At 41.9% G+C, this 12,997-nt stretch overlaps 1 protein-coding gene across 8 annotated transcripts in view; it reads right to left on the bottom strand.

Annotated features, from left to right (window-relative positions):
- Positions 1-12,997, bottom strand: part of PPFIBP1 (PPFIA binding protein 1) — a 160,228-nt gene that overhangs the window by 11,359 nt on the left and 135,872 nt on the right. For 5 of the 8 annotated variants that reach the window (XM_053662215.1, XM_053662214.1, XM_053662217.1 and 2 more), the window contains 8 exons: positions 8,633-8,748; positions 8,040-8,096; positions 6,538-6,598; positions 6,156-6,185; positions 4,271-4,427; positions 3,784-3,816; positions 1,495-1,645; positions 1,070-1,198 (listed from right to left, as the gene is read on the bottom strand). In XM_053662215.1, coding sequence (XP_053518190.1) covers positions 1,070-1,198; positions 1,495-1,645; positions 3,784-3,816; positions 4,271-4,427; positions 6,156-6,185; positions 6,538-6,598; positions 8,040-8,096; positions 8,633-8,748 — 734 coding nt within the window. The remainder of the gene's footprint in view (positions 1-1,069; positions 1,199-1,494; positions 1,646-3,783; positions 3,817-4,270; positions 4,428-6,155; positions 6,186-6,537; positions 6,599-8,039; positions 8,097-8,632; positions 8,749-12,997) is intronic. The other 3 variants (XM_053662216.1, XM_053662220.1, XM_053662221.1) reach the window with 1 other exon arrangement.

The raw sequence follows: 12,997 nt of genomic DNA, 5'->3' as shown, positions 1-12,997 counted from the left end.
TTTCTCTCCAAATAGTAATCAATGAGAAGAAGGCAATATGCCATCGCCGAATATAAGAAAGTATAATCAAAGCAAATTTCTGCATTCTTTTAAGGACACACAAATAATATTTTTGTTTAAAAGAATGTGATAAGCAAGGCAATTTTTTTTTATCAGCACGAGGAGGTCCTCTACTGTGTACAAAGAGAACATATGGCAAATGAGACGGCTCAGTGTTTGAAGAACGCTAAAGAGAGTTTCCTCGCTGATGAAGCTCAGTTTCTTGCTCGAGTGGGAGGGACCACATTTCAATAACTTTCTAGCCCACGATCACTTGTAAAAGATTTAGCATCAATGCTTTCTGCTCTTTGTTTGCCAGCCCCACCCTTTTTATGCTCAGCAGGTCAGTGCAGCAGTTCCAAACCAGCCCGAACTGTGAGAAAGGTGTAGGAAAGTTTCTTAGAGTCGTGAGAAATTAAACATTGCATGGTCCTAATAAATTTAAGATTTCTGATAGAACTGACACCTATAAGTGCTTTCAGACTCCATTAATCGCTAATATTTACTGAACGGTTATTATTTAGGAGAAACTTAGTGCATATAAACAACCACTGTTGCGGGGAAGGTACGCATCCACACCGTGAGAAACAGAGGTGCAGAGCATGAACACACCTGCTCCAGGCCTCCTAGTGAACAGGCAGTCCTAAGGCCAGAAACCAGACCCAAGCAGTCTGCCTTCAGAACCTGGGCTCGCACACTATACCGATCCCATCTTTGCAAGGCTACGCTTTAGAGTATGCATAATTATTTTCTTTGAAAATCCAAGTCTAATAGTCATTCTAGTACAAATGTTGTGCAGACTTCAGCTGTGGCTCCTCACCTAGCTCACGCAGCCCACACCTTCTGTACAGCTGTTCAGCAAACACTGTCCAATTACACTGCTCTAAAGACGGTGGGCGCTTCCACTAGGCATGGCAGTGAACAGCGAAGTCCATTGTGCGACCCAGGGACAATCCTAACCCTGTAGTTGCTTACGAGGCCCCAATGCTTGGGTATAGTTGTAAAAGTCCATTTGTTTGGCTGTTCTTACCTATTCGATTGTCCCAAATCTCGAGACCAGCCCAGTCGGGGCCCAGCAGTTGCCCTTGTTCCTCCTCTTTTAAACTCAGTTTCAGACATGTCATCTGGGTTGAATGTAGTCGACTGAGTTCTCCTAAGTCTAAAGAGAAGACACATCACACATCACCTTGTATCAGAGGCCTTAGACTTTAATCAGAATATTTTTAACTGGTGCAGACATTTGAACTACTCCTCTTCATGTGTCATTAAAACAGACATTTGGATTTCAACTTTGAGACCCAATGAGTTCATGAATCCCAAATGACAATCTTCCTTCCAGCAGAGGAACACAAACGCTTTATCAGTTCATACCCATTTTCAGCCATTTTTCCATTTATTCTTACATTTGAACAACATATAATGCAAAGCCCATTCCACTTGGTCACTGTTACTTACTTTCCAAAGAGTTTCATGATGCCTCTGGATTTCTTTTTAGAATCGGGAGATGATGGAGATACATGGAAAGGACTGCTCCCCTGGGATTCTTTTGGCCGAGGAGACACACCAGCCAGGTCTAGGTGCTCGGCTGTTTCCTTTTCTGTTTCAGCTACTCCAAGAACAGAATACAGACTCAATGAATTTCAGTATATGAAATGAACATGACTAGGTGTTAGCCTTCTCAGCTTTAACAACTGGTAAGAATTCTTCTATTGATCTACACACCAATGATTTACAAAGAACACCCTGCAAATATTAAAGAAGGAACACAGATGTATGTTCTACTCTATAGTCAAATGTGTGTGTGTGTGTATAGTCAATTAACTTAGAAATTATAACCCCTTTGCGATTTAAAGGTGTGACAGGATTACCCTATTCTTTTCTTGAGTGATTTCATTCATAACAAAATCATTCTCAATCTTGCTATACCATCTGGTACTGTTGACTATCTCCTACATCCTTCAAACTCATCATCTCCTTTGGCTTCTTGCTGTGACACTCTGCTACATCTGTTATCTGATAGTTCCTTCTTTGCGATAGCGCCCTGTTCTCTCTTCCTCCCCAACTCCACTCTATTTCTCTCCAAGATTCTTTCCCAAATTCCCTAGGCAGGATCTTTGAAAAGCTCACCCACTCTATGCTCAGCACCAAATGATGGCCTCACTCCTGGGTGAGCAGCTGGCATCGAAATCTCTAGATCTCACCTTTCTCCCCAGCCTCAGGACCTGAATGCTGTATATATTCCCAATTCACTGTGCCAGGGACATCTTAGACAGTCAAACTTTCTATCCAATTTTCCCGAGTCTTCATTTCCTCACTTAATATTTCACTAATATTAATTAATGCTCTTCTTGTACTCCAGTTCAAACTTTGTCATTTCCTTTTCATTCCTTCCTTGCCTCTGGCATTTATTTCACACCAGTTGCCACATTCTGCCAATTCTTTTTTCAAGAAATTTATTTCTGTTTGTAATCTCTTATATCCTAGGCACTAGGATAAGAATGAGAGAAGAATGAACAGAATGTGTTTAAATTTTTCTTCTGATATAAAATTAGTGCCTGTCGATTGTGGCTCACAAAAATAAGACCCAACTTTGTGGCTCCCAGATCCGCAGGCACCAGCTACTTTAATTTGCTCAGCTGTTCCTTAACAGGTGACCTTGCACGAGCAAATACAAGGGCTACTCCTTTAACTCGAGGCTTTACGCTTTTCTAGAGGAAAGTAAAAGTTGTATAGAAATCACAGCAGCAGTGTCTCAGGGAGATAAGAAGGGTGTAGGGGTTGACTTTTCTAGGAAGCGGAGCTGTGGTTACAGATTATAGGAAGCAGCATTTGGCTCTTAGCACTGACAATACCTTTCTTTGGAGAAAGGTAGCAAAACATTTGAAAATAGTTGTCTGAATCAGTTGAGTTTATTTATTCAGTGTTCATTCTAGACATTTAAGGCTGAAAAGAGAGAGGAGTCGCCTCTGACGATCCACGTGAACAGGTACGTGGACATCTGCCCAAGGTAACAGACCTGCTGAGAAAACCCAACGGGGCCTTCCCATTCGAACGCTACAGCCTCGGTGGGTGCTGGCGTCCCTGAAATGTCGCCCTCGTTTTGAAAGCATCTCATTTTTAGTTTTAGGATTTTTTTTCCTCCTGTACCTTGCCTTTTAAAGAGGAAAACTGAGCTTCCTCCTCCTAAAATTACTTTGGAGACAACTCCCCAAATAACACATAAAGTTATCTGTGACGTGACTAAATGTGACCTCCATCTTCAAAGCAATAAAATGTCAGAAGAACATTCTCCCAAAAGAAGTCAGTCTAAAAAACTATTTTCAATGTCTTCCACAGGCATCTCTATTTGGCTAAAAATATTTCTTTCTGGAGCCTGCGGAAAACGGAAACATGAAGGAACTGCAAGGACCTGGGCGTTAGCGTGAGAGGAACTGTGCTTCAGGGGGTGAAAGCCGGACTTCGCAATGCAGGACACGCCCGCCTGGCTCTCCGAGGGACACTGGGCATCTCTGGATCCCCCGGAGCTGCTGGCAAGGTGGCATTAGCATTGCTTGAAACGGCGTTTCTGCTTGGAAGCAAAGGTTCTACAGAGAGTCCTTTTTAGCAGAAGGTGGAAAGAACACTCTGGAGTAGAGAACTACATTTCTGGACCGCTGCCAGCTCGCTTTCTAAGATGCCAAGAGCAGGGATTAGCTCGGCTGGGAGAGCAGTGCTGGCCAAGGCTGGCATGCAGGGGTACGGTACCTAGGGTGGGTGCACTGGCACTTCGTTTACGATCTTCAGGGATCCCAACAATGCACACAATCACACGCAGCCCCACGGAGAGAACACGGGAACGACAAAAGGAAACACAGGTCAGACTCCTACTCCCAAAATATACACAGTGGGAGGGAAGGCTTCTGGCATTGTACACAGAATCCATCGACAGTGTCAACATGGGGTTAATGGATCCACAGGCAGGAAGCTGTTTATGATGAAGTCAGAGAAAATTGGTCTTCTGTTTACACCCCAGAACGGAGCACAGGGGGAGACGCTACACAGCGCTACCTTCATACCACTGAATCAAATCCACAGAAGCATTTTTTTTTTTTTTTGCTAATTTTCTCCCTACATCATTCACCTTCATTTCTGAGAAAGAGAAATGTGTAAACAGATAAATAAGGGAAAGGAAGAGACTGTTCTCTTCCTTGTTCTGACAGAAGTAAGGCAAAGACATTCTGGCCATTCGTACCCAAATTTGGTGCGCTTGCTGTCCTCTTGTTACTTTTTATTTTAAAAAAGCCACGGCCAAAGGAAGATCTGGCCTTTCGGGTGCCAAAGGGGTTGTCATCCGCAGAGGCATCGTGTCCTGGAGGTTTGGGGGGGAGGCTGCCGGCCAGAGCTTTATCCTGGGAGGGAAGCGAACGTAAATGAAACACGGCACTAACACGCGTAGTTATCAGTATGTGCCAGGCACAAGGCCCAACACATTATGCACGTGACTTCATTCAAAAGAGTAAGGAAGCCACTTAAGAAACAACAACAAAAATAGGCCATTGCTAACCTACACTCCGCGTGTCTAAGCGTTAGGGATTTTACATATGAGGACGGATAGAGAAATGCTTGAATATTATTTGACTCATTCTCCAAAAAAACATAGAGACACAAACCTAACACAGCAACGGACTTCTTGCTTTCCCAACAACTATGACATGGATTAGGCTACAATACAGTTCTCATTCATCATAATATAACCATGTCTATAAGGTCAATGGAACATAATATTATTCTCCAGAGTAGGCATTAGTTTCAAGCTTCTATACAGGTAGTATAAGATGACTGTACTCCAACTATTTTAAATATTCTTCTCAAAGAATAAAATAAAGGCCTAATTAGTAACTGTTTAAAATATATTTTTAAAATGGGTTTCTAGGACATATTCGTACCTTGCTTGGGAGATACCATATTTGATCAACAATTTTCAAAAACTGGGATACATTCAGATACACTTAACTAAAACTAAACTCGATATAATTAATTTTTTCTTGGTTGATTCAGAAGCTACTTCAGATTTCTACAATATTTCAAGGTCTTTACCATGAACTTCCATTGTGATTAACTTATGCTTTTCAATGCTGCTTATTTTTTGAGCTTTCTGAATCGGCAATTCCAGTAGCATGGTCTTTTATGTTGTCTCAGCATTATACAACAATGCCTTTGTTTGGATGTTCTCATTTCTCTAACACCTTTTGTCCTCTGTTTCATTTTTTTTTGCAGAGGTGGAAAGAAAGGCAAGGGACATAAGCTTTTAAGGTGGTTGGTTCTTTTATCTCTATTGCTAAAGAAACTACAAGTTTACAGATGCCACAATTTAGCGGCACTAATACATCCATGTCTTTGCACTGATGTCAGAATCACTCAAGTATAGACCTGACAAAGCAAAAGGAACCGAGGGTGACTTCCATCACAGCCACATTCGCTGTCTGTGCTTCGTCAGGTATACCTACATATGACTCAAGGCACGGAGAGACCACAGTCAAGAGCCTGCAGCTGGAAGTTGTCTGTCTACCAGACAGCAACCTTTGTGAGGCGAAGGACTGAAAATCAGAGAAGGAATGAAGAACCAGAGCCCACACCAACAATGTCTTTAAAATAGCAAGCGCTTGCTGTGCAGGTGGATGGTTGGTGTGTAAACTAAACTGCTGGCTATCTAAGAAGGGCTTTGTGTGAGGTCTAAGTGTGGCATTTGTTTTTGTTTTCCCAATAACCTATGGGGGTGAAGTTCGTGTAACATAAAAGTAACTAAATAGCTCAGTGACATTTAGTACATTCACGATGTTGTGCAAACACCCTCCTGGATCTGGTTCCAAAAACTCCTCCATTACTCTAAAGTAAAATCTCTCACCCATTAAGCAGCTTCTCCCCCTTCCACTCTCCTCCATCCCCCGACAACCCCCAAATGATGTGCTGTCTCTATTAATTTATCTATTCTGAGTATGTCACATGAATGGAATTGTATAATATGTGATCTTTTGTATCTCACTTCTTTCACTTAGCATAATTCTGAGAGTTTGGGTTTACTGGATGCTTTAGCAATCTAAAACATTTTTACATTGTAATCTGGACATAAAAATTACCTCTGAAGGCTTCTGAATGGGCTCCTTTTCCTGTTCAAAACAACAACAGTTAAGGTTGTTAGAGGAATCCTTTATATCTTCAAAATTTGTCACATGCAACTCCACAAATTATGATAATTTACATATATATATCCCAGCTATAAAATCTGTTTTATTTCTTTCTGAGAATATTTTATTATTAAAGTATCTGGTTTTGGTTTTATGTACTACTTTCGATCCTTCCTATCATACTTCTTGATATTTATCCTTAACCATGGTATCTAGTAATTTTCCGTTAGAGAAACCACAAGCTCTTCTTAAGAGTTGTATTTGCAAAATAAAAAAAGATGAAGATCTCTAAATATTTTCTTCTCAGGATAACATAAAAAAACATAGCACCAACCCCATCTGATGACTCTTTCTTCAGATTGCCCAGGCTGCTAGACTTTTGAAGACTTGAAGTTCTAAAAATAACAATAATAATAATAATTAGAATTAATAAGAAGTGGCTCTGGTGCCACTGTTTTTAAGTAGAATATCTTGGAAAGAAACAAAAATTGTGTGTGGGTTGAATCCCGGTAATAAAAGAAAATCTGGATTCAGGCGGTCACTTATGTGCTTAAGTAAATGACAACATTTAGTTCTTTTAAAAGCAGGGTGGTTAACTGTCCTGCCAATAGCTCTAAATGTCCTGCACATGTTTGAGTAGCTGGAAAAACACTTAGGACCATCCTTGTGATGTCAATATTTGAAAATTAAAACCAGTGTTTTCCACGGCCTAGTGCTGGATCCTGTGCATGCGTACATGGACGCCAGGCACTTTTTAAGTACTCATGTGCTATTTATATATAACCCTTCTAATTAAAGGATGAAAATTTTACTTTTCAATTCATAAAGAAATCAGTTATAATTTCTGAGTCTGACAGACTTCTTCATTTTATCATTCTGATCAAAGCACGACAGAGGAATCCCTACTCCTATCCATACAATTCCCTTGCTGTCCTGCAGGAGGCCAAGAGGCGCTGTAAACATTGGGGACATTCTCTTTCCCATAATTGGCCTTCAGTCGGACAGAGCTGGTCTCACTCAAACCTGAAGGGAGGAATATGTGACCAGTCCAAAAAGAGAGAGAAAAAAACAATACCTTTGCTCTAAGAAAAAGTATAAATACACAGACTTTTAAAAGGCATTTCTCATGTGTAAATAAGTTGTAGAAGGGTTGACTGCCAAATAAAGTAAAAGATAATGGTAAAAAAGATCTCATCTCTGAGTACTGCTCAAAAAATAGATTTCCCTAATTTAATCCAGACTTTAACTTAGACAAATGCAGATACTAGGTCAGTTTATCAATTTGAAAATGAAAAAACCCACTGTAGTCTTTCCAGCCATCACAACATTCTCTGGGGTTCTTTTCTGCGAGATTTAAACTATATCTGCACAAAGATAAAATTACAAGCACTGAACTTCAGATGAAAACTGGTGAAGGCGGCCATGGTCTACAGCTGGGGTGTCAAACTCATTTGCACTGGGGGCCACATCTGCTTGCAGCTGCCTTCAAAGGGCTGGATGCAGTTTCAACTCCTTCACACTTAAGGAGCAGTTACATTTACACAGTCCTAAAATTACATTTGGTCCTTTGAAGGCTGATGTGGCCCCCAGTGAAAATGAGTCTGATGCCCTGCCCTCCAGGAACCTGAAACCAGACAATGCTAAATGAGCAAGTATTTCTTTGTTACCTCATACTGCCCTCCCCAACCCCCGCCCACCCTCAATCATTACAGTTGCATCCACTCATTCAGGCCTCAGAGTCGTTCATGCTCCATATTGGTCATGGTGAACTTAACAGAAGCTTCCTCTCTCCCAAGTACCAATCACACTTTTTACCTCCAATCACTTAAAACTTACGAAAGACTGTCACACAGCTGGGTTTCAACAGCAGCACCAAGGATTCTTTTTCCATCACTAAAATTTAAAAAAATAGTACTTATGAGTTTCATGAAGAGAAGACCACATATATCCGAAGTGAATAGACTTGTGAAAACAACTGTGCAAAAAAGCTGTTTCTTTGTTTTTTTCCTTTTTTGGATATTCTATTTTATTTTATTTTGTCTAATTGTAAGATCAGGCATTTAAGTTGGGAACTTGTTCCTCCAAAATCCTATTTTTCTGTGCAGAAACTGTGGTGTCCCTGTCCTGGCCCCTCCATAGCCAAGTTCAAACAGCCTCAGGCATGTGACTGTCACTATTCTGCTTGCAACCGTCAGTGGGCCACCCAACACCCAGTGCCTCACCCTCATCTCTGATTACTTCTGGCTTCACACCTTTTATTTCAATGACACAAAACTGATTGTGGCTCACGGGCATGTGTCTTGCTGATTCTTGCTTCTCTGGGTAAAGAACTGTGTCTATAAATAACTGTAAAGTGCCCCTGCTTTTGCATGATCTACTCTCCTCAACATTTATACAATATTTGTAACATTTAGACATAACTGACATACTTCTCCTCAAATGAAGTCTCTGACTTAGGAGGCGATTTTGCTTTTTCAGAAGTTTCCAAGCCTTTAGATGATGGTGATAATGAAGGGGTTGAAACCTGCAAGATGCCGGTGTGGAACTGTAAGACAACAATAAAAGTCAAAAGTTAATCTACCACACAAAACACAAGCCAAGAGTACAAAAATTCAGGACGTAAACATCTAGAATGTGAATTGGAAAAACTTTCTGGAGGAAGGTCATTTTTGAACTTGGTTCTGAATAAGACACTGAATATTGTACGACATAATAAGTACCCTTAAGTTATTAATACAACAGTAAATCCTAACAACTTTAAGTCCTGGTTGAGATCTCAGCTCTGACAAGGCGTAAGTCACCAGTTTTCTCCTCTGTGAAATGAGAATGAAGCCCTGGCCGGTGCGGCTCAGGTGGGCGGGAGTGTCATCCCATACACCGAAGGGTCTTCTTGGGCTCAATCCCCAGATGAGGCACATGGTAGGTTGCAGTTTTGGTCCCTGGGCGGGGCATGTACGAGAGGCAACCAATGAATGTTTCTGTCTCACACTGATGTCTCTCTCCCTCCCTTTCCTTCTTTCTAAAATCAATAAACATCCTCAGGTGAGGATAAAAAAAATACAAATAAAATGAGAAAGACAATGCTACATCACAGGACTGCAATGATTGATGAGAGCTGGGTAAAAATGCTTTATGAACAAAGCGCTATTTTCACTTTTGTTTCTACCACTAGTCTAAAAGAGAATGTTGGTCAAACCACTTAATTACTACTCTATGTGTGAACAAGCTGACTCACTTCAATTAACAGAATTGATAGAAAGTATAATGAAAACAACTTATAATGTACTTTTGGATATACGACTTAAAACACTTTGCTTAATTGTAATAGTATTACAGCAACAACAACAAAGACAAATAAACAAAAACATACAATATTTTTCCCAAACAAATGCCTTGTATAGCCTAAGGATGGACCCTGTGAAAGAATTTGTATACTCTGGTTTTCAATAATTTCTGATAACTGTAGAGCAGTTACATTGTAGGCTACATCATGAACAAATAAATGAAAGGTTAAAAAAATATTCCAGTAAAAAAACACACAAAACTCATCTCAGTGAGTTGACTCACTTCTCCAATCAACCAATCCATGATTCACTCCTGGAAGTCAGCCAGCCAATCAGGGAGGGACTGCAACCAGCAAACACGCTTCTGAAGGCCACCCAGTCAACAATGGTCTCACCTTTACACCCACATGCCACTGCTGCCAGCTCACCCCTGCCTCCGAAAGCCCACCAATCCCTGAGCTCTGAGCACCCTAAAAACCCTATGTATGATCAGCTTGGACAGAATGTCCTTGACCAACAAAGTTCACTTAACTTAAATAACCAATAGATTCAGTGTCACGATATTTGATTCAGTTACTGTGTGATGGTCTCATCCTTTGACACCATAAAAGGTTACAAAATGTGGAGTCTGTTACAGTAACCAAACTGGGCCCAAGAGAGTGTGGGTATTGCTAAGCCCCTCATTGGCAAACCTGAACTTAACTAAATTTCTGCACTCAGCTCCCCAGAAAAGGCAGGCCTAGGTCAGCCAATCAGTACGTGCTTGCTCCTACAATTTGCCCAATGGGGCTCCAAGACCTCCCTTTGCTCCCGGTAAAGAAAGCAACCCTCCTCTAACCAACCAGCAAATGCCAGGTATGACTTCCCTGTTCCTGCTCCCTTCTACAAAAAGCCTTTCACTTTGTACAGCTAATTGAGTCTCCTTTCTGCCTCCTAGATTGGATGCTGCTGGATTCGTGAGTTGCTGAGTAAAGCCAACAAGAACTTTCAAATTTACGCAGTCCAATTTTGTTCTTTAATAAGTCATATTACTATTATTCCACTATCATTTCTTTTGCAGTTTGGATCTTTATGGTTTACCCTGGGCAACTAATGTAGCCATCCTTCCAATTTCCTGAAGTTCTTATCTCCTTGGGTTCCTCATCATGGGAAAAAAAACCTCCACTAGCAGACCAATTTTCCTTTCAAACTTTAGGGCTTTAAATTCAATCTCGAATCTCTCTCCCAGCTTTTCCTTAAAAATGAGGCTGAACACCATCAATCCTCATTAAATCATTCTTGTCCTGAACTAAAAAAAAATTGTCATTACCCCCACGGCACACCTAGCAAAGGCCTGTGGTAAGGATACGAGATTCCCTGGGCATGTCGACCTGTAACAGCAGCCTCTCTACGAACGCAGCACACTTGGAGGCTGTCGAATGGGATTTTCCCCTTCATTATAAATGAATACTTAGCAATCGGGGAATTTTTTCCTCTGAAATATTTCTTATTCCTTAACTAATTCCTTTTTCCCCCAACTTAATTGACATATAATTGACATACATCACTAGATAAGTTTCAGGTTTATAGCATAATGACTTGACTATCTTCTATTCCTTGTGATGAAAACTTTTAGGATGTACTCTCTTAGCAACTTTCAAAGACGCCACCCAGCAGTGTTAATGACCGTCAGCTGGTTGTTCATTGCACCCCCAGTACTACTTACCCCAGAACTGGAAATGTGTGCTCTCTCAGCACCAACGCCCCGCCCACCACCACGAACTCCTTGTTAACGACATATTTTAGCCCTCGCTTATATTTAAGTGGGACATGTTCACTGTTTTCTCCTTGAATTCATCCTCATTCAGTTCAAATTTTACTTTCTCATTCTATAATTATCAGCAACAGATGTAAAAGTCAAGATGCCACTGGCTGTCCTCTCATTACTGACGGTAGATGCCGCTGGCTGTCCTCTCATTACTGACGGTAGAATGGTGGGGGGCAGAGATGCCCGAAGGAGGGACTGTCACACGTTCAGGAGGCAGCGCTGCTTTGTTCAAAACACAACTGTTTCCCACCCCTCGTCTCTCCGGACAGCACAGAACACGAGAAGTAAGAAAAGGATTCAGGGTGCTGTCAGGAAAACTGTCTTAAAGTGAAGACATGTGTGGCTTTATTAAGACCTCAGGAAGATTTAAGGCAGTGCTGTTCTACTGAACCCTTAAAAAGACCCAAAACCCTAAAAATAAAAAGATACCCCCAGCAGCCTTCCAGGGACCTATGGTAGAGAAGGCTTATTGTGAGGGCGTTTGTGGATATGTTTTTATCTAATGGAGGGAATAACAAATTGACTCCTAAGAAATTCTAAGTGTTTCAAACTGTAGCAAATTAGACTAAAAGGGACCTCTGTCCCATAAGACTAAAAAGTCTCCGGTCCCATACAGGAGAAAACTACAGAGGGCTTTGGACGTATACAGACACTTTTACAGAAAACCACTATCTGCAAACACAGCTTCCGTCCTGTGGGAAAGGAAGGATGGCTCTGAGGGAAGAACCAAGAGTCCAGAGGACCGAGTCCTAATAAAGGAACTGGCACCACGCACCTGGCTGGATCTTGGAAGGGCTACGAACTAATGACACCTGTGTGCCTCCTGCACGCCTGTTTTTTTAAAATGAGGGAGCCTACAGCACTTACACCGTACCTACCCCACTCCTGTATGCCAGGTGTGTGGGGGACAGAGAGGCTGTCCCTTAAGTTCCCAGTTCATAAAACTGAATGCAATGGTACCTAAGAAACAGCCCAAGAATATTCGCCTGAGGAGCTTCACCTATGTCTTGGCCTGCTGTGGGTGACAAGTTCCTGAGATGCTGGTGCCTAATTGGAATGAAACCAAGGGGTCTTCGGAGAGGGGCTGGGTATACTGTGCACGGGAGAGGGATGTAAACTATTGTAGCCAGAGAGTGCAGGGGCAGACTTATTTTCCAAATATAGCTGCACCAATATATGCCATCTCCCATGTCCCTATAGTGTGATATTGCCACTTGTCCATCAAGAGGTTAAGGGATGTTTCCTCTCTGTGAATCTTGGTGGGCCTGTGACTACAGGAGGGGGGGATGCCACGTGACTTCTGAGACATGTCACAAAAGGTGGTACAGATTTGCCCAGCGTTGTACTTGGGATGCTCATCCTCAGGACCCAGCCACCACACTGTGAGGGAGCCAAGCAGTCACACGCAGTGGTTCTGGCCAGGACCTCCACTGGGGTCCCAGCTGACAGCCAGCCTCAACCAGCAGACAGATGAATGAGCAGCCCTCAGGTGACTCAAGTTCCCATCTTCACGCCACTCCGGCTGCGGCCATGTGGAGCAGAGACCAGACGTTCCTGCTGAGTCCCGTCCAAATGGGTGTTTGTCAGCAAAATAAACGTCATTCAAGACACAAAGTTTCAGGGTGGTGTGCAACAGATAACAGAAAAAGGTATCGGTGGCAATTCGATGGGTAAGTAAATAGTTTAAGACTTTATTCCCCTCC

This window comes from Artibeus jamaicensis, unplaced genomic scaffold (assembly GCF_021234435.1).
Source record: "Artibeus jamaicensis isolate MK-2021 breed Jamaican fruit bat unplaced genomic scaffold, CSHL_Jam_final contig_233, whole genome shotgun sequence".
NCBI lineage: Eukaryota > Metazoa > Chordata > Mammalia > Chiroptera > Phyllostomidae > Artibeus > Artibeus jamaicensis.
The sequence above is the reverse complement of the archived record's forward strand: the minus strand, read 5'-3'. Positions and strand labels throughout refer to the sequence as shown.